Source organism: Notolepis coatsorum, assembly GCF_963971535.1.
Source record: "Notolepis coatsorum genome assembly, chromosome: 15".
NCBI classification, from domain to species: domain Eukaryota; kingdom Metazoa; phylum Chordata; class Actinopteri; order Aulopiformes; family Paralepididae; genus Notolepis; species Notolepis coatsorum.
In genome coordinates this window covers 28,299,951-28,322,503 of record NC_140179.1, presented here as the reverse complement: position 1 = coordinate 28,322,503, position 22,553 = coordinate 28,299,951, and the positions used below count along the sequence as shown (strand labels likewise).

General features: G+C 46.6%; 1 protein-coding gene across 1 annotated transcript in view; it reads left to right on the top strand.

Annotated features, from left to right (window-relative positions):
* Window positions 1-22,553, top strand: part of flncb (filamin C, gamma b (actin binding protein 280)) — a gene marked incomplete at its 5' end in the record, with an annotated part of 155,781 nt that overhangs the window by 16,087 nt on the left and 117,141 nt on the right. Inside the window, 1 exon segment of the mRNA XM_084330952.1 lies at window positions 9,043-9,291. Coding sequence (XP_084187078.1) covers window positions 9,043-9,291 — 249 coding nt within the window.

Here is a 22,553-nt window from a genome sequence, read left to right as displayed (position 1 = left end):
CACGGGGCCTGCGGTTTGGCGCATGGGCACCTGATTGTGATCGCTACAGTATCTCTGTGGTGATGAATCTCTCAAGCACCAGATGCACGGCGCGACTTTGGCTCAGCCAGTCGTGGAATTCGCCAGAAGCGTGTACATGATCTGCGCATGCGTCCCACTAGACGTCCCACTTAGCGTCCCTCTAGGTCGTTCACGAGTGGCCATCATTTTTGCCATGCATAGCCCACGATGGCAGTCCTGCATGCACACACACACACACACACACACACACACACACACACACACACACACACACACACACACACACACACACACACACACACACACACACACACACACACACACACACACACACACACACACACACACACACACACACACACACACATACACACTGATGCAGTAGTTTAGGAATGTCCAGGGCAGCCAACATAATTCTCACCATTAGTGTGTCAGATGTAACGGACTGTGAGCAGTAACACACTGGTGTGAAAACACTGATAGTACGTAAAGAATTGCTCTCTTATCGGGTGGATGGCATGCTAGCTCGTGTCTGATAACTGTCCTCAGAGCAGAGTCGTGTGGGAGGCGACTCAGAGACCGCGTGGGAATATCTTCAGACTGAATGTGACCACGCTGGGTTCCTCTGGCTCTCTGGTCTACAAGCTAGCAGTCGTGTGTCGTGTGTCGTGTGTTGCTGACAATGCTTCTCATTGTCGTTGAGTGACTGAGTTGATCTGTGAACAAGTCAGTCAGTCAGTCAGTCAGTCAGTCAGTCAGTCAGTCAGTCAGTCAGTCAGTCAGTCAGTCAGAAAACCAGTAAGTCAGTCAGTCAGAAAACCAGTCAGTCAGTCAGTCAGTCAGTCAGTCAGTCAGTCAGTCAGAAAACCAGTCAGTCAGTCAGTCAGTCAGTCAGTCAGTCAGTCAGTCAGTCAGTCAGTCAGAAAACCAGTCAGTCAGTCAGTCAGTCAGTCCGTCAGAAAACCAGTCAGTCAGAAAACCAGTCAGTCAGTCAGTCAGTCAGTCAGTCAGTCAGTCAGTCAGTCAGTCAGTCAGTCAGTCAGTCAGTCAGTCAGAAAACCAGTAAGTCAGTCAGAAAACCAGTAAGTCAGTCAGTCAGTCAGTCAGTCAGTCCGTCAGAAAACCAGTCAGTCAGAAAACCAGTCAGTCAGTCAGTCCGTCAGAAAACCAGTCAGTCAGAAAACCAGTCAGTCAGTCAGTCAGTCAGTCAGAAAACCAGTCAGTCAGTCAGTCAGTCAGTCAGTCAGTCAGTCAGAAAACCAGTCAGTCTGTCAGTCAGTCAGGATGTTCACAGGCTGTCTGTGAGGTTTTCCCAGCATCTGGAACCATGTTCTTCTCTCATTGTAACTATCTGCCCCATCATTGATCGTCTGCATGGGGCCCCTTAGGGACCCCTGGTCTCAGAGGCTGCTGTCCTGGCTGGCCCCCTGCAAGAGGCTCCGACATACTTTCCGCATTCCTCATCCTCGTCCACGGGACAGCTGCGGACTTGTGCCAGTCGTGCAGACGCGTGCAATGCGGTTCCATTCATACAATCGAGGGTCCGCCTCGGCCTCCCTCTCCCGCCTGCATCGCCGCTCCGATTGTTCAATTGTCTTTTTAATGTTGGTTCTATCAACTACAATATGATTATGCTCTGAGGCTCATGCTGTGAAGTCAAATGATCTGGAGCACAGTTCTCTCTTAGTCTCTGCATCGCTGCTGCTGGCTGCCCTGGTCCCCTGCACCTACCAATCAACACTTATCCATTCCCACAGTCAATATTCTTTATTGATTATGTATTTTTGATTGATTATGTATTTTTTATTGATTATGTATGTGATATATGATGATTTATACTGAATGTTTCATATTTGTATACAATCTGTGAGGACCCCAGGAAGAATAGTCAACATGTCAATGATGACTAATGGGGAATTGGGGATCCTAATAAACATAAACATCAAGCCACATCTTAATAAAAGGCTTCACCTACTGACCTGGAACCCAACAGATCCTCTAAGAACCAATCTGTTATGTATGGAGCACAAACCACATTTGTCATGGATATATACATATGCGGTATAATATACATGTATATATATATACACGGTATATACAGCACTATTGTACATGCTATCACACAGAGTTATATGGGTAGACTATCGTATGCGGTAGGTAGTCATGATTACTATGATTACAGTGCAGGTACGTCCAGTTTGCTGGTATAAACAGTGTGGCAGTAGAAAGGGGGTCTCTATGACCTCTAGGTTTGACCTTTTGGGAGAATGTGAGGTTTTCATCGCGTCTGTTGTCAGGGTTCACAATGAAGAAGCCAATGCAGCCAATGGCGTCTTTGGATGCTGGAGAGAAATGGAGAGGAGGTGGGAGAGAGGCGGAAGAGAGAATGGAGAGAGAAGAGAGAGGGGGGGTGGGACAGGGAAGGGGTATTGGCAGGGCACCGTCTCCTCTCTGTGGGGGTCACTGTTGTGTTTGGATGAAGACTTCAGGGGAGGTGTGTGTGTGTGTGTGTGTGTGTGTGTGTGTGTGTGTGTGTGTGTGTGTGTGTGTGTGTGTGTGTGTGTGTGTGTGTGTGTGTGTGTGTGTGTGTGTGTGTGTGTGTGTGTGTGTGTGTGTGTGTGTGTGTGTGTGTGTGTGTGTGTGTGTGTGTGTGTGTGTGTGTGTGTGTGTGTGTGTGTGTGTGTGTGTGTGTGTGTGTGTGTGTGTGTGTGTGTGTGTGTGTGTGTGTGTGTTTTGTACATGAGAGAGACCGAGAGATGAAGAAGAAGTTGAGATGAGGTCGTCCAAAGACACGACGATGTGTGCGTGTGTTATGCACTGTACAAGTGTGTATGCTTTGTGTGTGCTTGTGTGTGTGAGAGATATAAAGAGAGGGAGGTCAATCCAGAAAGAAAAAAAGAGAGTGAGAGAGAGAGAGAGAGAGAGAGAGAGAGAGAGAGAGAGAGAAAAAGAGTAAAAGGCAGTCGAGCAAGTAAGGTTAGTTGAGCCAGTGTGCTGACTGGGGTCCTCTGTGTCCTTGTTTAGATCCCATGGTGTGTGTGCATGTGTGTGTGTGTGTCTGTGTGTGTGTGTGTGCGTGTGTGCGTGTGTGTGTGTGTGTGTGTGTGTGTGTGTGTGTGTGTGTGTGTGTGTGTGTGTATGTTTCCTATTTAAACTGACCTCATTCCAGAGAGCCGGGGTAGAATGACATCAGCCTCTCTCTCCAGCGGTGTTGTAGTTCTACAGTGGATACTTCACATTACAGCCTGTAGCCCGGAACGTCTCTCCTGACATCTCTAAAAGCTCAAACACAGACCCGAAGCCGAACACACACTCTATAAACAGTGGTTCTCCTCCTCCTCCTCCTCCTCTTCGGACCGCGGGGGAAGACGCCAAAAAACCCAGGGCACACAGCCACCAGAGTTACTTACTGATTGGGAAATGAGACCACTTATCGATATATATCGATAATAGGGATGTTCGATATTGGCTTTTTTACCGATAGACAATATACCGATATTGTCCAACTCTTAATTTCCGATACCGATATCAACCGATACCGATATATGCAGGGTCCCCCCCCCCCCCCCCCCCCCAAAAACAGAATAATTTCAGGTCATTAACATTACATATCTCTTGTCGTGGAATTAACACAACATTATGCATACTTTTGACAATAAATAAAATGAGAACTTGTTCTTACTTGCTTGCTTATATTTTTTTGGAAACTGATACCGATAATTTCCGATATCACATTTTAATGCCAATATCGGCCGATAATATTGGTACGCCGATAATATCCCTAATCGATAATTATCGATAACTGCGTGATATCGTTGTCGTGGCATCACATATCGATATATTTGCATATGTACTTTTTTTTTAAATAAATAAATAAAAAAGTATTGTGGCATGTTTTAGTTAAAACATCTCCATTTCATGTAAATTCAGTTGAATTGCAACTCTGCACTGTGCATTCAATATGCAGTGCACTCCTCCATCACATCCAGAGACCACCGACTATAAAATTAGAAGGATCACTGTGGTAGTTTGGAATGGGGAAATCTGTAACACTAAATATGGCGGCAACGATAAAGAATTGCTGCAAAAAATATATATAATAATAATAAATATATATATTTTTTTAAAATATATATTTATCGATAATTTGGTCCCGATTTATCGATTCTTCCAAATGGCATATCGTCTCAGCCTTAGCATTCTCCACAGAGCATCTGCCCTACAAAAAACAAAAAAAAATGATGTTGAATTCCACTTAACCCCGAATGGATGTCTGTGATCTTTCACTTGACTACTTTCTGGGGGCGGAGACATCTACTATGCACTTGTACACATAGTTGAAGACAAGCGCAAAACCCCCAAATCTCAGAGTGAACGAACAACAACGAAGTGATCAAATGTATTGTAAAATGTCCCCAAATTAGGGCGGCTAAGTGGCGCAGTGGGCAAGGCGCTCACCACTAATGCAGGAGATGCTGGGTTCGAGCCCAGCTCTCGGCATTGCTACCAGCTTGGCTGGTCGTTCATACTAACACAATTGGCAGTGTTAGGGGTGGGAAGCTGGTGGGGTGGGGATCGGACATTGTGGACAGCGACTCCTACAGGTCGGTTGGTGCGCAGCAGAATCGGGGATCGCGCTGTGCAGGTGAAAAGATGCAACGGCTGCCTCCTCGTGAACCGGAGGGGACACGTGATGCAAGGCTTCGTCCACATTGCAGCCGGCCTGTGGGAGGCATGGCCTAACAGCGTTCGAGACAGGGGAGGGTAGAGTTGGACAATACGAAAATTGGGATGGGAGAAAAATAGAAAATGGGAGAAAAAGTAGATGTTGGCGTGCTCCTCTAACTACCTCTAAAAGTGTATTCGTAGGAGACGTAGGCACCCGTCTACAGAAGTCGACAAGCGAAAGATTACCGACATCCGTTTGGCCGAGTGACATCTGACATCGTTTCTAGACCTCTCGTAGGGTGAGTTCTCGGTGAATCTAGAAGAGCGAAAGGTCCGTATCAGAGCTGATCACACGAGAGCAGAAAAAGAAGCCAAAAGCCTGAAGCCAAAACACTAACAGAGACATCTTGTGCTTGTTGCAGAGTCTCAGAGGAACTTCTTCGTCCTTGCTTTACCCTCGATTGATCAGAAACAATGAACCAGGGTCCACCGCTGGACGCTGCCCAAGGCCCCGTCCACTTCCAAGAAAAGCCCCCTTGATTATAAGCCCTATGAATTCAGTTTTAACGACGTGAATGTAATCGTTTGGGTTTGACTGTGATTGTCTTGGCTTTTTTTTTTTTTTTACCGGCAAGATGTCAAGGCGCACATGAGCTCGATCCAAGGCACATCATCAGTCTAACGCCGCGCCACTCCTCTGGGCCTCTGAGCCAGGCACTTTTTGAACCCTGATAATACATAATCACTGACCAGGAAATGAGATACACAAACTCTTAGTGTAAACTCCTTGTACTCGGAGCGAAACACGAGCTAAGCTCATGTTGTACATTGTGGTTGTGTGTTTTGAACGTGTGTTTGTGTGGTTGTGTGGTTGTGTGTCTTGAATGTCTGTTTGTGTGGTTGTGTGTTTTGAACGTGTGTTTCTGTGGTTGTGTGTTTTGAACGTGTGTTTGTGTCAGCGTTTCCGTTAGCCGGTAATTACCGGTTTTTGACCGGCAAAATCTGTTGAAGTCCGACATATTTAATCTCTCCGGTCATAGTGTCCGGTGAAAATAGTTCCCTCTGGGCACAGTTTGATTATTTGAATTGTATTTGGATGGGCTGGAGTTGGGTGGCCTATGCGATGAACGAAACAATCATTGCGTTTGTTGTCGTTGCTTCGCTCAGCGAGAGCTTGCTGCTGGATTTGCGGAAGGCATGCAGCTGCAGACCCACAGAACCCACCAGCTTTGCTGGCACAGTGCGGTCCCCAGACCTGGAAAGCTGCTCTGCGGGTCTGCAGCTGGATGCTTCTTGCAAACTAACTGCGGCCGGCTCGCGCTGATAACAGCTTTCATTGTTGGACCGGCTGCTTGGTGGAGCAACGATGAAACGAATGTAATGAATCGTTCGTCGCATGGGCTATTTAATTTTGGCCTGTTTTGGTACGGTTCGGGTGGTCAAGTTGTGCTTGGAGGGAGTTGTTTTCACCGGACATTATGACCAGCACCAAGTCGTTGCGAGGTGGAGAGAGTCGTCACGCAAACCCACGATAAAGTTGCCGTCTCTCTGCTTTCTCAGTTCTTCGCTTGATATAATTAATACAAATGTCCAATATAACGGAATTCGTTAGCTCATAAAAATGTGATTATAACAGACTGCTGTTTAGTGTCGGACCGACTGCCCACATACGCGGTCTATTTTATTTCAAGTCAGCAGCAGCACGGAGTATCGAGGGACTTATTTTATTTGGAATATATTAATGACTGTATACGCAAAAGTAGCCTATAGTTTTAAGTAATAATATTATAAATCTACATGCCTTGAGGATGACATTCTTTATTCAATTGTTTTAAAGCTCAATAAACTATGACCGGAATTAATCTCATTTGTCCGGTAGATTGAAATCTTGCAGGTCACGGAGACCGGCAACAATTTTTTCTAACGGAAACCCTGGTTTGTGTGCTTGTGTGTTTTGAACGTGTGTGTTTGTGGTTGTGTGTTTTGAATATACGTTTGTGTGGTTGTGTGTTTCGAGTGTGTGCGTGCGTGCGTGCGTGTGTGTGTGTGTGTGAGTGTGTGATCTCCTGGTAAAGTGATCAGTGTGTTGTTGATCGGGGCGGTCGGGTTGCAGTAGGACCAGTGTAAACACAGATGTCTGTATTGCTGTTCTATTCTGTTCTGTTCTGTTCTGTTCTTGTGCCCGCAGAGCATACCTCAGACCTGTTCTGTTCTGTTCTTTTTTATTTATTTAATTAATTAATAAATTTTTTTATCTACTTTTTCTCCTTTTTTCTGTATTTTTCTCCCCCTCCCCTTTCTGGTCGTTGTGCGCATTTGCCCCCCACTTGCCGGTCTAGGGAGGGTTGATAGATACTATCACATGTCCCCTCCGATACATGCGGAGTCAGCCAGTCGCTTCTTTTCACCTGACAGCGAGGACTCTCACTGGGGGAGCGTAACGTGTGGGAGGCTCACACTACTTCCCCCAGTTCCCACCCTCGCTGAGCAGGCGCCCCGACCGACCTGTAGGAGTCGCTGTTTACAATAACCAGGATACACACCCCGCCGGCTTCCCACCCACTAACACTGCCAATTGGTTAGTATGGACGACCGGCCAAGCCGGAGGTACCGCTGACAGCTGGATTCGATACCAGTGTCTCTGCGGTGGTAGGCAGGCGCTTAGTCCGCTGCGCTACCCAGCCGCCCTGTTCTGTTCTGTTCTGTTCTGTTCTGTTCTTGTGTCCGCAGAGCAGACCTCAGACCTGTTCTGTTCTGTTTTGTTCTGTTCTTGTGCCCGCAGAGCATACCTCAGACCTGTTCTGTTCTGTTCTGTTCTGTTATTGTGCCCGCAGAGCAGACCTCAGACCTGTTCTGTTCTGTTCTGTTCTGTTCTTGTGCCCGCAGAGCAGACCTCAGACCTGTTCTTTTCTGTTCTGTTCTGTTCTTGTGCCCGCAGAGCAGACCTCAGACCTGTTCTTTTCTGTTCTGTTCTGTTCTTGTGCCCGCAGAGCAGACCTCAGACCTGTTCTGTTTTGTTCTGTTCTGGCTCTGAAGCACACTGTTTCCTTGATTGGCTGGAGGCTCTCACTGTCCTAGTTCTCTGGTGGTGGGGGGGGGTGGGGGTGTGATAGTGTGTGTGTGATAGTGTGTGTGTGTGTGTGTGTGTGTGTGTGTGGAGGGGGGGGGGGGGGGGGGCACACTGGATGTTTTCATTGGAAACTCAACTACAAGTTATGAAAGCTAGTTTGTCAGTGTTGACACATCGCTAGGTAACAGGTTGATTGTGTTTTGGAGCAGAATGAAGGGAGGTTTAAAGAGAGACAGATTTCTCCTGCTATCTCTCTCTCTCTCTCTCTCTCTCTCTCTCTCTCTCTCTCTCTCTCTCTCTCTCTCTCTCTCTCTCTCTCTCTTTCTATTACTGTCTTTCTGTTTCTGTGTGCCTGTCCCTCCCTCTCTCTCTTCTTCTCTTCAAGTAAAGTCACGATGAATTCCACCTCGTACAAACTCTCCGTTAACTCTTCTTTAACCTCCCTGTCTCTTGTTCTGCTCTCTCTTGAGAGAGCTTGAGAAAACAGCCCAGGGCCTCCACCAACTCATATCATTATTATTTATTCCTCCGTAGATCACCTCTTCATCCTCCCGCCCCCCCCCCCTCTCTCTCTCTCTTTCTCTCTCTCTCTCTCTCTCTCTCTCTCTCTCTCTCTCTCTCTCTCTCTCTCTCTCTCTCTCTCTCTCTCTCTCTCTCTCTCTCACGAAGCCAAGGGACAGTCATGCTTCGTCATACTGTCTTGTCTTAGCTCACCTGGAATGCTTGTTATCAGCCTTCCAGTTCCAGTGTCACTAAAAAACCTTTTGTTTTCTGTTCAAATGTTTCTCTCCCTGGTTGGATAGCTAACGTAGCATCAGCTATCTAGCATCAGGTGATCTAGCCAGACTTTGATACACCTGGTTTTGTGTGACGGCAACCTAGCAACAGTGTTTGTTCACAGTTCTCTCTCAACACATTGTATTTCAATCTGAATACATTTAGTTCCGCTCTATTTTGTTTGTTCCACCGGTAATCTTGCACAGCTAGACCTTTCTCCACACCGTGTCAGCGGTGTGCCAGCATTCCACTAGCTATAGCTATAGAACCATATAGCTATATAAGGGAATACCCCCCCCCCCCAACACACACACACACACACACACACACACACACACAGACAGACAGATAGACAGAGACACACACACACACACACACACACACACACACACACACACACACACACACACACACACACAGGCTGAAGTCATTCCACGACAAGCTCTTTAAGTAGTATCAGACGGGCCATTCATTTAACCCTTTATTCTCCTCCTCCTCCTCCATAGACTCTAAAGCCATCGTGGATGGGAACCTGAAGCTGATCCTGGGTCTGATCTGGACCCTCATCCTCCACTACTCGATCTCCATGCCCATGTGGGAGGACGAGGACGACGAAGACGCCAAGAAGCTGACCCCCAAGCAGCGTCTGCTGGGCTGGATCCAGAACAAGGTGCCCCAGATGCCCATCAACAACTTCCACCGGGACTGGAGGGACGGCAAGGCTCTCGGCGCCCTGGTGGACAACTGTGCCCCCGGTAAGAGCCGCCACGCAGACCAGAGAGCCGCCAGAGAGACCAGAGACTAGAGAACTGCCACAGAGACTAGAGAGCTGCCAGAGAGACCAGATAACTGTCAGAGAGACCAGAGAGCTGCCAGAGAGACCAGATAACTGTCAGAGAGACCAGAGAGCTGTCAGTGACCAGATAACTGTCAGAGAGACCAGAGAGCTGCCAGAGAGACTAGAGAACTGTCACAGAGACCAGAGACTAGAGAACTGCCACAGACTAGAGAGCTGCCAGAGAGACCAGCGAGCTGCCAGAGAGACTAGAGAGCTGTCACAGAGACCAGAGAGCTGCCACGCAGACCAGAGAGCTGTCAGAGAGACCAGAGAGCTGCCAGAGAGACCAGATAACTGTCAGAGAGACCAGAGATCTGTCAGAGAGACCAGAGAGCTGCCACGCAGACTAGATAACTGCCAGAGAGACCAGAGAGCTGCCAGAGAGACCAGATAACTGCCAGAGAGACCAGAGAGCTGCCAGAGAGACCAGATAACTGTCAGAGAGACCAGAGAGCTGCCAGAGACCAGAGAGACTAGAGAACTGTCACAGAGACCAGAGACTAGAGAACTGCCACAGAGACTAGAGAGCTGCCAGAGAGACCAGATAACTGTCAGAGAGACCAGAGAGCTGCCAGAGAGACCAGAGAGCTGCCAGAGAGACCAGATAACTGTCAGAGAGACCAGAGAGCTGCCAGAGAGACCAGATAACTGTCAGAGAGACCAGAGAGCTGTCAGAGAGACCAGAGAGCTGCCAGAGAGACCAGATAACTGTCAGAGAGACCAGAGAGCTGCCAGAGAGACCAGATAACTGTCAGAGAGACCAGAGAGCTGCCAGAGAGACCAGATAACTGTCAGAGAGACCAGAGACTAGAGAACTGCCACAGAGACTAGAGAGCTGCCAGAGAGACCAGATAACTGTCAGAGACCAGAGAGCTGCCAGAGAGACCAGCGAGCTGCCAGAGAGACTAGAGAGCTGTCACAGAGACCAGAGAGCTGCCACGCAGACCAGATAACTGTCAGAGAGACCAGAGAGCTGTCAGAGAGACCAGAGAGCTGTCAGAGAGACCAGAGAGCTGCAACGCAGACTAGATAACTGTCAGAGAGACCAGAGAGCTGTCAGAGAGACCAGCGAGCTGCCACAGAGACTAGAGAGCTGCCAGAGAGACCAGAGAGCTGCCAGAGAAACCAGAGAGCTGCCAGAGAGACCAGAGAGCTGCCAGAGAGACCAGATAACTGCCAGAGAGACCAGAGAGCTGCCAGAGAGACCAGATAACTGTCAGAGAGACCAGAGAGCTGCCAGAGACCAGAGAGACTAGAGAACTGTCACAGAGACCAGAGACTAGAGAACTGCCACAGAGACTAGAGAACTGCCAGAGAGACCAGAGCGCTGCCAGAGAGACCAGAGAGCTGCCAGAGAGACCAGATAACTGCCACAGAGACTAGAGAACTGCCAGAGAGACCAGCGAACTGCCAGAGAGACTAGAGAGCTGCCAGAGAGACCAGAGAGCTGCCAGAGAGACCAGAGAGCTGCCAGAGAGACCAGAGAGCTGCCACCGAGACTAGAGAACTAACACAGAGACTAGAAAGCTACCACAGAGAGCTGCACCGGTGTGGGGGCGGCGCTGGCCTAGTGGTTAGAGACAAGTGGGCCTGTGACCCGGAAAGGTCGCCTGTTCGATCCCCCCTGAACCGGCAGAACTAATCTGGGTGCAGGAAGTGAAATAATAATGCGCTCCCCTCCCTGATTACCCACTGCTGAAGTGCCCTTGAGCAAAGCACTTAACCCCACTTAAACCCACTTAACCCCACTGCTCCTAAATAGCTAGGATGGGTTCAAATGCACAGGACAAATTCCTGGGACATGTAAAAATTACTCGGCAATATAAAGAGATTCTATAATTCTTATTTTTAAAGGGGAATGCCCCTTTCTAAGAATTCACACATGTTCTTCTTGCGAGACAGTTGAGTAGGCTACAGTATGTCTTTGTGAACGCACCACTCTCTCCTCCTGAAGCTAGAAATCAGAGAGATAAACCCTCCAATGTAAACTCACATGTAAACTCTGGGGCTGTTCCATAGACAATGAATGGAGCTTTGACTTAAAAAAAAAAAGGGCCATAAAATGTTTTGCACCCAAATGAGGTTTTAATTCTTGTACGGACCTTCTAGCAGTGCTAGAATATAAATCTCATTTGGACGTAGGGCTGTGGGATATGGACAAAATCTTATAACAAGATATAGGAAATTTAATATCTCAGTAACGATATATATCACGATATAGTAAGTTTTCTGTAGATTCAATAAAACATCTGTCTATACAAAATAACCGTGCGCACGCGCGCGCACACGCACACACACACACACACACACACACACACACACACACACACACACACACACACACACACACACACATCAAAAGCAAATAATCTCTCACCTCAGCATATCTTTCTACCACAGCTTTCACTATTCTCGCGCAAAACCAATCATTTCCATCATATGATTTCAGAGCAGGTTATGATGAATTAGCAATAATCCACTTTATAAAGTAAAATTGGATGCAACCGTGTAATACCACAGCTTGAGTCAAGTGAAAACAGATGACCGACAAGCTTATAAAAGCTAAAGTAAATAAAAACCTCCTCCAATGATCCACGGAAGTAGATTGATGCATTTTTATTCAATAAAAACACAATGCAGGTGCAGATAACACTCTGTGCGTTTGCTTGACAAGTCAAAACATTTGTATTGCTGTGCGCAGTGACTGGGATGCGCTTGATTTCTATCACAGGCCAGCTGGTCCGTTCCGAGTGTTGCAGGGAGTTTCGTTCTGTGTCACGCTCCTCTGTGGTTGTTTGTTTTTCCAGCACATGTGCGCGGGGTCAGGAACGAAGTAAAATACTGACTTTGCAGCTTTCTTTGCAACGCCCAGCGATAGAAACGATAGAGGAAAACATCTCTCATCCCGCGATATATCTCGTCATATGGAACAGCCCTATTTGGGTGTGAGAGCTCGCACAAACATTTGACGGCCTCACGAATTCAGAGCCCCATTCATTGTCTATGGAGCAGCCCCAGATTATACATCACCGATTGGAGGGTTCTCTCTCTGCCTCTCTCTCTCTTATTTCTAGATTCAGGAGGAGAGAGTGGTACGTGTTCACAAATAGACAAATCCCGGAACGCATGAATAACACATACAAATAATATAAACTACACATACAATAATATTCACTTTTTATAAAAGGAAAAGGAAAAAAACAAATAACAATAAAAAACATATAATAAAGTTACGAATGTTGTTGGACCCAGGTGCAGTGCAGAATCATAGGAGACGGGATGCAGGTGTTGATTTTAAAACAAAACAATACTCTTCATACACAAGTAAACACGTATAACAGGAAACAAACAAAAGGGGAGAAAGCTCAGTCTCCAAAAAACACGACGGTAAGGTGAATAGACGAAACGATAACATAACGGGGGGAAAATAAAGATGGAGAAAGCTAGTCTCCAAAAAACGGTTTAAATAAACAGAGTACCAAACAAACCGCAGTGAGACGTAGTCGCGGGGAAAGCTAAACGTTCCATAACACGTTAAACACGGCAAGGTAGGAATGACACGATAACTATAAGCAAAGAAATGTCTTACTTAACTCCCGTGGTGGCGAGGGACGATAAGGCTCAACAGGAATGCATAGTACTTACTCACGGCATGGTTCAGTGAACAACTGACACTGAGGTAAAACACATGAGGGCATACGAAGACACGACTAATACACACACCAGGTAACAATTACCGTAATTAAGGCAGGTAGACATAGATGTACCCACCAGGGAATGCCGGAGAGCCACTAGAGCGAACCCCCAACGTTACAATAAAGACAATAAGTAGAAAAAAAAGGAAACCCTGCACTGCACTGCCAGAACATTCCACATTGCAATTGTCGCTCTTTGGGGCGACTGTGGCTCAGGAGGTAGAGCAGTCCTCTGGTAATCAGAAGGTTCCCGGTTCGATTCCGGCTCCTCCTGGCAGCGTGTCGAAGTGTTCTTGAGCGAGACACTTAACCCCCTAACTGCTGCTGATGGGCAGGTTGGCTCTGCTGTCGGTGTGTGAATGGGTGAATGTGAGGCATAAGTTGTAAAGCGCTTTATAAATGCAGGCCATTCCATTCCATTCATGCTCTGAGAGCAAGCGAATGAGGCGGTTTCCAGCACATAGCTATCAGCTTATTTGCTGCTGTCAAATCCCAGTAAGAAGAGTTGGTGTTTTCCATAAGTGACAACACCAAATTAGAAACACAATTCAGAATTAACACATCGGGCAAGGGAGGGACATTAATATCGGAAAGTTTTGCATCAATGACACTCGGAACCCAGCCACTGGGGGACACTCCCAGAAACACATGTGAATTCTTAACCCTTTCACTACCACACTACAGAAGGTTAACCTTTCACTAGCACACTACAGACGGTTAAGGGTTAATGCTTTGTCGTGTGGCAGTGAAATGGTTAACCTTCTGTAGTGTCACAGTGAAAGGGTTAAAAGGGGTGACGTTCCCCTTTAAGAGGCCTGTCTCATGTGTCACAAATGGGGTAATTGATGTTCATTGGAACAGCACCCACGCCATTTTTTTTGTTCTACCTATTGGATGTAGAAAATTATAGCAGCTGTTAGTAAGGCTAGTGGATGTCAATGGGGGAGGGGGGGGGGGTTGGGTAGGGGGGGGGGACACTGTACACTGTACATTGGAATACTGACAAAGCCATACTTGGTAATTTACTGTACAACTGGGTTAGGACCATTTGTAGGGGCCAGTTTCGAAATGCAGTCTCCCGTAGGTGTTCTTTGAGAGTGTTTTTGAAAGTGGGTAGTGATTCACATTCCTTTACAGCTTTGGGTAGGTTCGTTCCACATTGATGTGGCATAATTGCGAAACGTGTTTAGTCCCTTGTTTGAGCCGAATCTGGGTTTAACATGATTTGTGGAGCTCCCTCTGGTGTTGTGATCGTGGTATTCACTGACCTTTGGGAAGTATTTTGACATGTACATGGGTACCTTGGTCGTGTAGTGTATCTTGTAGACCAGGCCCATTGCAAGTTGCTAACATCCTCTCTATGGATAGCCTATTCAACCTTAACTGACTGAAACTGCTGTCATGGGTTCCGTGTGAATATGTTCCCACAAAGTTGTAATCAGCAATGTCCGTTTTTAAAACAGTAGAAATTAGTAAAAAAAATAATTATAAAGATATTCTGTAGCTAATTCAGCTGTTCAAAAGCCATAATTCCAGAAGTCACCATCTTCTTTTTTGCACACACAGCGACCCAGGGGTCAGTTAAGACGAGACTAACCTTGTTCCCAGTTTGATCTCCCCGTGAGATAAAGACTGGTAAAGAACTACAGCCGAAAGTGTCTGTGGGGTAGAATTTCCGGTGTATGTACTTCCCCTGGAAGCTGCCTCCAAACGGACCAAACGTTTCCCGAATCCTGTCGGCAAACAAGCTAGAACGTCTCGGTCATGTAGTAAATTCTCAGGCAAAGCCGTTGCAGTGGCTTAAACAAGGAAATATTGTGCACTTCACACGTTTCTATAATTGTTTTGTCGAAACCGGAACGCCTGTAGCCTGTACTTCCTGTACTTCCGTTTACACACTTTAGGAGGCATATCTTGTCCAGCCTAAGGCGAGACTGAATTCACTCACTGAAACGACAACAACAGTGTTTTCTTATCACCTGTGTTGGACTGTAGAAGACCCACAGTCCGTCCGTCGAGGGTTAGCGGGGAGAGAGGAGGCGCGCGCGTGTGTGTCTGATAAGCATCCCACAGGATGTGACATCACTCAGGAAAGCCTGGGTGGCCTGCAGTGCAGGAAGCAGATAGCAGGGATGGCTTTCATCAGAAGGATGCTTTGAGGGTCGGAGTTCACACCCCGGCCCTGTTGTTGATGTTGATCGATGAGAGAGTCACGTTTTAAAAAGGGTCCCGTCGTCGTTTGATGGAATGCGCCTGCGACTCTGATCGGATCACGGTTTTCTCTGATCACAGCGGCTCGACAGATGATAAGAGAAGTAGGTCGAGGACAAGGAGGGGCAGAGAGAGAGAGAGAGAGAGAGAGCGGGGGAGAGAGAGAGAGAGAGCCGGGAGAGAGAGAGATAGAGAGAGGGAGAGAGAGGGGGGGAAGGAGAGAGATAGGGAGGGAGAGAGAAGGAGCGGCAGGATGGACAGAGAGAGAGAGAGGGAGGGAGGGAGAGAGAGAGAGAGAGAGAGGAGGGAGAGAGGGAGAGAGAGGAGAGAGAGAGAGAGAGGGAGAGAGAGAGAGAGAGAGAGAGGAGAGTGAGAGAGTGAGAGAGAGAGAGAGAGAGAGAGAGAGAGAGAGAGAGAGAGAGAGAGAGAGAGAGAGAGAGAGAGAGGGTTGCATGTCCTCTCAGTGACCTCCCCCACCCAACTCCCTTCATTCCTCATAATCAAAAGCAGCCGTAACCTCATTACAACAATCAGATGAGATGAGCAGAGAGAGAGGGAGAAAGAGAGAGAGAGAGAGAGAGAGAGGGGGGGGGGGTACACCAGCAGAGAAAGCGAGAGAGAGGGAGAGAGAGAGAGGGAGAGATAGAGGGGTATACCAGGCAGAGAGAGAGATAGGGGTATACAGGCAGAGAGAGAGAGAGAGAGAGAGAGAGAGAGAGAGAGAGAGAGAGAGAGAGAGAGAGAGAGAGAGGGAGCTATAGAGGGGTATACTAGGCAGAGATAGGGAGAGATAGGGGGTATACCAGGCAGAGAGAGAGAGGGAGGGAGATATAGAGGGGTATACCAGGCAGAGAGAAGAGAGAGAGGGAGATATAGAGGGGTATACCAGGCAGAGAGAGAGAGAACGAGAGAGAGAGGAGAGGAGGAAGATGATGATGAGGAGGAGGATGAGGAAGAGGGTAACACACGGACATTGACATTCTGGGGGGTTGTAGCGGAAGACAGTGGGGGGTCATTGGAACGTAACCGGGTGGAGGGGGGTTGGGGTTGTGGGCGCGGGGAGGGGGGGGGGGGGGGCTGTCAGTACCCCTGGCTGTTTTGTGTGATGGCTCCACTGTCGTTTTGGCTCCAGTCACTGGCAGAAACCCAAGACACAAGTCCAGGGGAGCGTTCCAGCCCTGACCCTGAATCAGCTGGAAAATAGTCCTGGTTTTGATAGGGCGCCAACACTACGATTACGGAACGAGTTTACATGATGTTACTTCCATTAACCAATAACGTATTTGGAGCCAGGCGCTGGAGAAGGCTTTTGTTCACTGGGTGCATCCAAGTGTTTGTTTGTTTTATATACAAAATATGTATTTTGTGAGAGAATTTAGTGTGCTTGTTTTTATGGTCTTGTTTTCATAACTTTTTCATGACAGGGTGTGAGTGCCAACGCCAGTGTGTATTTATGTGTGTTGGCTCTGTAGGAAGAGGCGAGGAAGTGTGTTGGAGAGAGAGGCTGAGGGCGAACGGACCAATAAAAACACAACAAGTCCATTCTAGAGTATACAAAGGGATTGGGCCACAGAGTGTGTGTGTTAGACTTAGGTTAGGTTTAGGACTAGGTTAGGTTTAGGGTTAGATAAAGGTTAGGGTTAGTATTAGGTTAGGTTTAGGTTTGATCAAGGTTAGGGGAATATTAAGGCAAGGTTTAGATTAGCTAATGGGGTTATTATGATATATATATTAGTGCTGTCAGGCGATTAAAAAAAGTAATCTAATTAATTACAGGATTTGTAATTAATTAATCGAATTAATCGCATTTTAATTGCATAACCATTTTAGGCCTGATATTTTATATTATATAATCATATTTCAAATTGCATGTGTCCGGATGGCAGAATTCAGTACTGTATCTACAAAACCTTCTGTTTAATCATCTTCCCTTTATTCATTTGCTTAGATTTTGATATTCTCATTTGGTTCATTACAATTTACTCAAGCCTAGTAACAGACACAGTATTTCTGACACTGGGAATACATTCCCTGAGATCCATAGATGTCCCTAGAATCAGATACCAAGAACATCATGCAAATGGACCATTTAAAAAAAGTTTGTAAATGTTTCTTCTACGTCTTATGGAATGAATGAGATTAATTTTTTTTAATAATAATAATAATAATAATAAAAAATATGTTTAATCAATTTTGAGTTCATTTTCATAACGTGATAATTTGCTGTGTAATTAATTAATCTAATTAACGCGATAAACTGACAGCCCATATACGTATGTGTGTGTGTGTGTGTGTGTGTGTGTGTGTGTGTGTGTGTGTGTGTGTGTGTGTGTGTGTGTGTGTGTGTGTGTGTGTGTGTGTGTGTGTGTGTGTGTGTGTGTGGGTGTGTGGGTGAGCAGGGACCTCTCTTCAAGGCCTCAGTGTTGATAGTGTTTATATTGTGGTGAAACCCAGCGCTCCCTCCACAACGTTAGCTTGAAGCCTGTGAACATCTTGCCCATAAAGGGCTGTGTGCTCCCCCCTCCGCCCCCTCCAGATCTAGCGTAGCGTCATAATAGAAGGGAATAGAATACAATTCCTTTATTGTGATGTTTATTATTACGGATGCCGACGCATCGATACCGATTTCCGGGTCCTAAACATTCTGTATCATATCCTCATACTATAGTCTACCCATATAACCCATATACGCATGTACAATAGTGCTGTATATACCATATTTATATATACAATATATACAAATTATATATTTACCGCATATACGTATATATGTAACGGTTGTGACATCGTCACCTTAAACGTCGATGCCCCGAGGGAGTTTCGAACCCGGGTCTCCCACGCCGGGTTTGAAACGGGCAACAGCACAGAGCGCTTATACCAAGAGGTGCATTCACTACGGTGCAACGTGTGACGTGTCTATCTGCCTTTTGAGGATCAGAGTGAGTTTAACCCACAGCACCGCTACTCACCCCAGCCACTTCACAACATCTGAAGTCCTTCATGACTGCACTTCACGATACCATCCGTTACTTATATATCCATATTTGTCTGAATATACCTGCATATAATTATTCTATATACCTACTTATACACCTGCATAACACATATAACTCTGTATGATAGCATGTACAATAATGCTGTATATACTGTATGTATGTATATATATATATATATATATATATATATATATATATATATATATATATATATATATATATATATATATATATATATATATATATATATATATATATATACTACTACTACAATAGTGTCTTCATTCCTGTATCACTGTACATCCTATACCCAGTTTAATCACCTGTATATTGCTGTCGCACTTTACCGTTACATTTGCACACTGGTTGGATGTCAAACTTCTTTTCGTTGTACTGTACTTGTGCTGTATAAGGACAATACATTTTAATATAATATAATATAATATAACTCATCTGAACTGAACGGTATAGACTTAAGACCATCAGCTTGGGGTCAGCTTGGGTTCACTGGACGAAGATTATTGAGATATGATGTATTTCTCTTCTCGAGAGATCTAACATGCATGTTGTCAAAAGTGCTGCAAATTGAGTCACTTTGCTTTTTGCACATGGTTCGTGTTATTGGATTTTAATATTGGGGAAATCGCTGATACTGACTCGGGAGTTGGACCGATATCCCACAACAGCATCGTATGGGTTTATGGTAAATGGTAAATGGCTGCTTTTTTATATAGCGCTTTTATCCAAAGCGCTTTACAATTTGTTCTTCACATTTTACCCATTCACTCACACATTCACACAACGACGGCGGAGGCAACCATGCAAGGTGCCAACCTGCTCAGGGAGCAATTAGGGGTTAAGTGTCTTGCTCAAGGACACATCGACACGCTGCCCGGGAGGAGCGGGAATCGAACCGGGAAACTCTGGATTGCCAGATGACTGCTCTACCTCCCGAGCCACTGTCGCCTCATAAGGTTTATCCCTCCTCATTATACTGTACATGTGTAGCACTCAGTGCAGGCAGTGGATGTTTCTCAGTAGCTCTAGACCGCACTGTCCTGTTTCTACATGAGTGGTGGAATTTGAAGCATATTAATGATTCAGAGCGGGTTTCAGATCAGCATCAGAGCCGGTGGGTCCTGGAGAGCAGCTAATTGGCCCTGACACCTTGAGGGCCCGCCCCCCCCACAGAGAGGAATCCTTTCCCCTGTCGGCCTACAGAGTGATGTGTGTGTGTGTGTGTACTAATGTGTGGAGCATATGGATGGACTCAGAAACAGCAGCTTTCGCTCTGTCTCCCTCTCCCTCTCTCTCTCTCTCTCTCTCTCTCTCTCTCTCTCTCTCTCTCTCTCTCTCTCTCTCTCTCTCTCTCTCTCTCTCTCTCTCTCTCTCTCTCTCTCTCTCTCTCTCTCTCTCTCTCTCTAACAGCATGGGACGACTTGGGACGTGTTGAATGAGAGAAAGCAACAGGGACACTTCAACCTAAAACATATGGCCACAGTCTGTGCATTTCTTGCCAAAGTATGGCTGAGTTATATGGACTGAAATATTACATTGTGATTATTTGATAAGATATTTCGACACATCGATCACTTGAGACAAGTCTAATGTCTAATGTGAAGTTTAAATTGACATTTCCTTTTAACATGGTTCATTAAAACCCTGTTTTGTAGTGGTTTATTGTGGGAATTTATCAACCAATTATAGTCCTACACTAGGCTGGCATTACACGTATCACCTATTTGATTTCTGAGTGATGAATGAATGGTTATTACAATTATATAGACACTCAAAGCGCTTTTTACAATGTAGGATGGAAATGGTCTCCTTCACCACAACTGTGTAGCACCCAACCTTGGGCTACGCAGGCTCAATGGCTGCCATATCCTCCTGAGACCCAGGGGAAAAAAGTGTTGTCACTTGTGATAATTTAAGTGTTTGGGTGCTAAAGAAAACATTTAAAAGATTTTTATATAGGGATGCTCGATATTGGCTTTTTTACCGATATACCGATATTGTCCAACTCTTAATTTCCGATACCGATATCAACCGATACCGATATATGCAGGGTTCCCCCCCCAAAAAAACTGAATAATTTCAGGTAATTAATATTACATATCTCTTGTCGTGTAATTAACACAACATTATGCATACTTTGACAATAAATAAAATTATAATTTGTTCTTACTTGCTTGCCTGGGTAAATACAGGTTAAATAAATGTTAAATATGAATATCATGCTTATCTTAATTTTTTCCGTGCAATGTGCCTTTTGTGTTGGCAGCCATTTTCAAAAGACAAAAAAGGCAAGTTTGCATGGTCACACCCCAACGCGTCTATTCGAATACCAACCGTATTGTGCGTTTTGCGAATCTGATTGGCCACTGACGTTTCTGGTCATGTGACATGTGCGCCCAATCGCGTGATGAGCTGTGTCTTTGCCCATTTCCGCGTCGAACAGCCTGCAAACTACCTAACGCCTAGTTTATCACTGGTTAAGCTTAGGCGACTCTTTCGAAGTTGGTTACGGTTAGAGTTTGGAATCAGGGCTGGCGTTCTATCGCCATGCTCTAACCAACTTCGAAAGAGTGCCTAAGCTTAACCGTTGAAAGAACTTGCCGTCACACGATTGGTGCACATGTCACATGACCAGAAACGTCAGTGGCCAATCAGATTCGCAAAACGCACAAAACGGTTGGTATTCGAATATAGGCCAGCCCAACACATTATATATCATTGGAAAGCTATGGTTGTCCTCTGTAAGGAACGTCGGGACTCAATAGAGTGACATGTATAGTATTAGAGGAATCAAGCTAAACCTAATGTGCACTACAGTGTAGAAAAATGAATTGCTGGGTCTCAGGTATATACTGACACCAGGCACACGTCACACTATACCACGATACCACTGATTACCGCTGCTATCAGCTAACTTTATATAAGTTATATTATCATACTGGTCATCGCGTCTCGCTCTTTGCCATTATGAGATATCTCTTATCTCCTAGCACCTACTGTGCTCACGAACAAACAATTGCACTCCATGCACGTGACCAGGCCACGCCCCCGCGTCCTGCTATATGACGCCGGACATGGTCACACTCTACCTTCCTCTTTTTTGTTTCCAACACGGACGTTGCAGTGCACTCCGTGAACTAGTTGTTATGAAACGCAGGGAGAAATTACACAATGTTGGGTTTTCGCCGGAGGTTCACCAGCCTATAAAGCCTATACCGCCGCGGTATAGAATTAGCAGCGACTAGCAACATTGTTCGAATTGCTGTTTTTTCTGTCAATTATGGTGTCGGGTGGTGGGGCCTTAGGGCCAGCCGACGTCGAAACATTGCACAAGGTTTTGAGGTTATTAGCTTTTGACCTAGCCGCAAGCTGTAACCGCAGGGAGGGCTAGGATGCTGTCAACGCTTGTTTACAGACATCTTTGGTTGGATCAGTCTCCCCTTGAGGAGGAGAGATGGTTTTTCCCTCCTCAGGGCTCCCCTCTCCGCAGAGGGACTTTCCGCAGGAGCGCGGGCGGTATTTTACCAAGGCCCCACAACGCCTCACACCGCGCAGCCAGAGGTGAGGGCGCGGCCTCGCCAGCGGCTGTGGCGAGGCCCCCAACCAGCGGCCATGTTTCCCCCGCCTGAGGTACCCTGGACACAAAGACAACAGGTGATCACAAGGCCGACAGCCTTGGCGGCCGAGGGATCGGCTACATTAGATGAGCACGCCCTAAAAAACCGTTGCCGTCTAGCTGTGTCTAGCTCGCTCTCCGGTCACTCCCCCCCCCCCAACACCAGCGGGATACGGGCTCTGATTTGTTCCCTTTGGCTGCGGGCCGCATGCCTTCAGTGAAGCACGAGCGGCCCCACGTTTCGCTTCTCATGGGGACAGGGGCTGACACCCAGTTGCTGGCTAGGCCTGGGTCTGTCCGTGAGAATGCTGTGCTGTCAAGCGGCTCCCACGCCACATGTTCTGCGTCTTGTGTTTGGTGAGCCTGGTGTTGTGTCTGTCAACGACGAAGGTTGTCAGCGGGGGAACTCAAGGCCCAGGGAGTCGCAGCGCGAGTTCCCCCAGCCCCGCCCTCGCCAGGCCGGGTATCACGTTAGTGCCTCCCACATCCGGAAGACCGGCGGTGGTCAGTCAGGCGCGTGTGATTTGGGTGGTAGTAATATCACTGCAGGGCTACGGTGTGTAGGAACCCACCCTATCGGGCAGTGTGGGGACCTCACGCTTTGCATGTCCAGCTGTAGAACAGTTCCTCAGCAATCCATGCC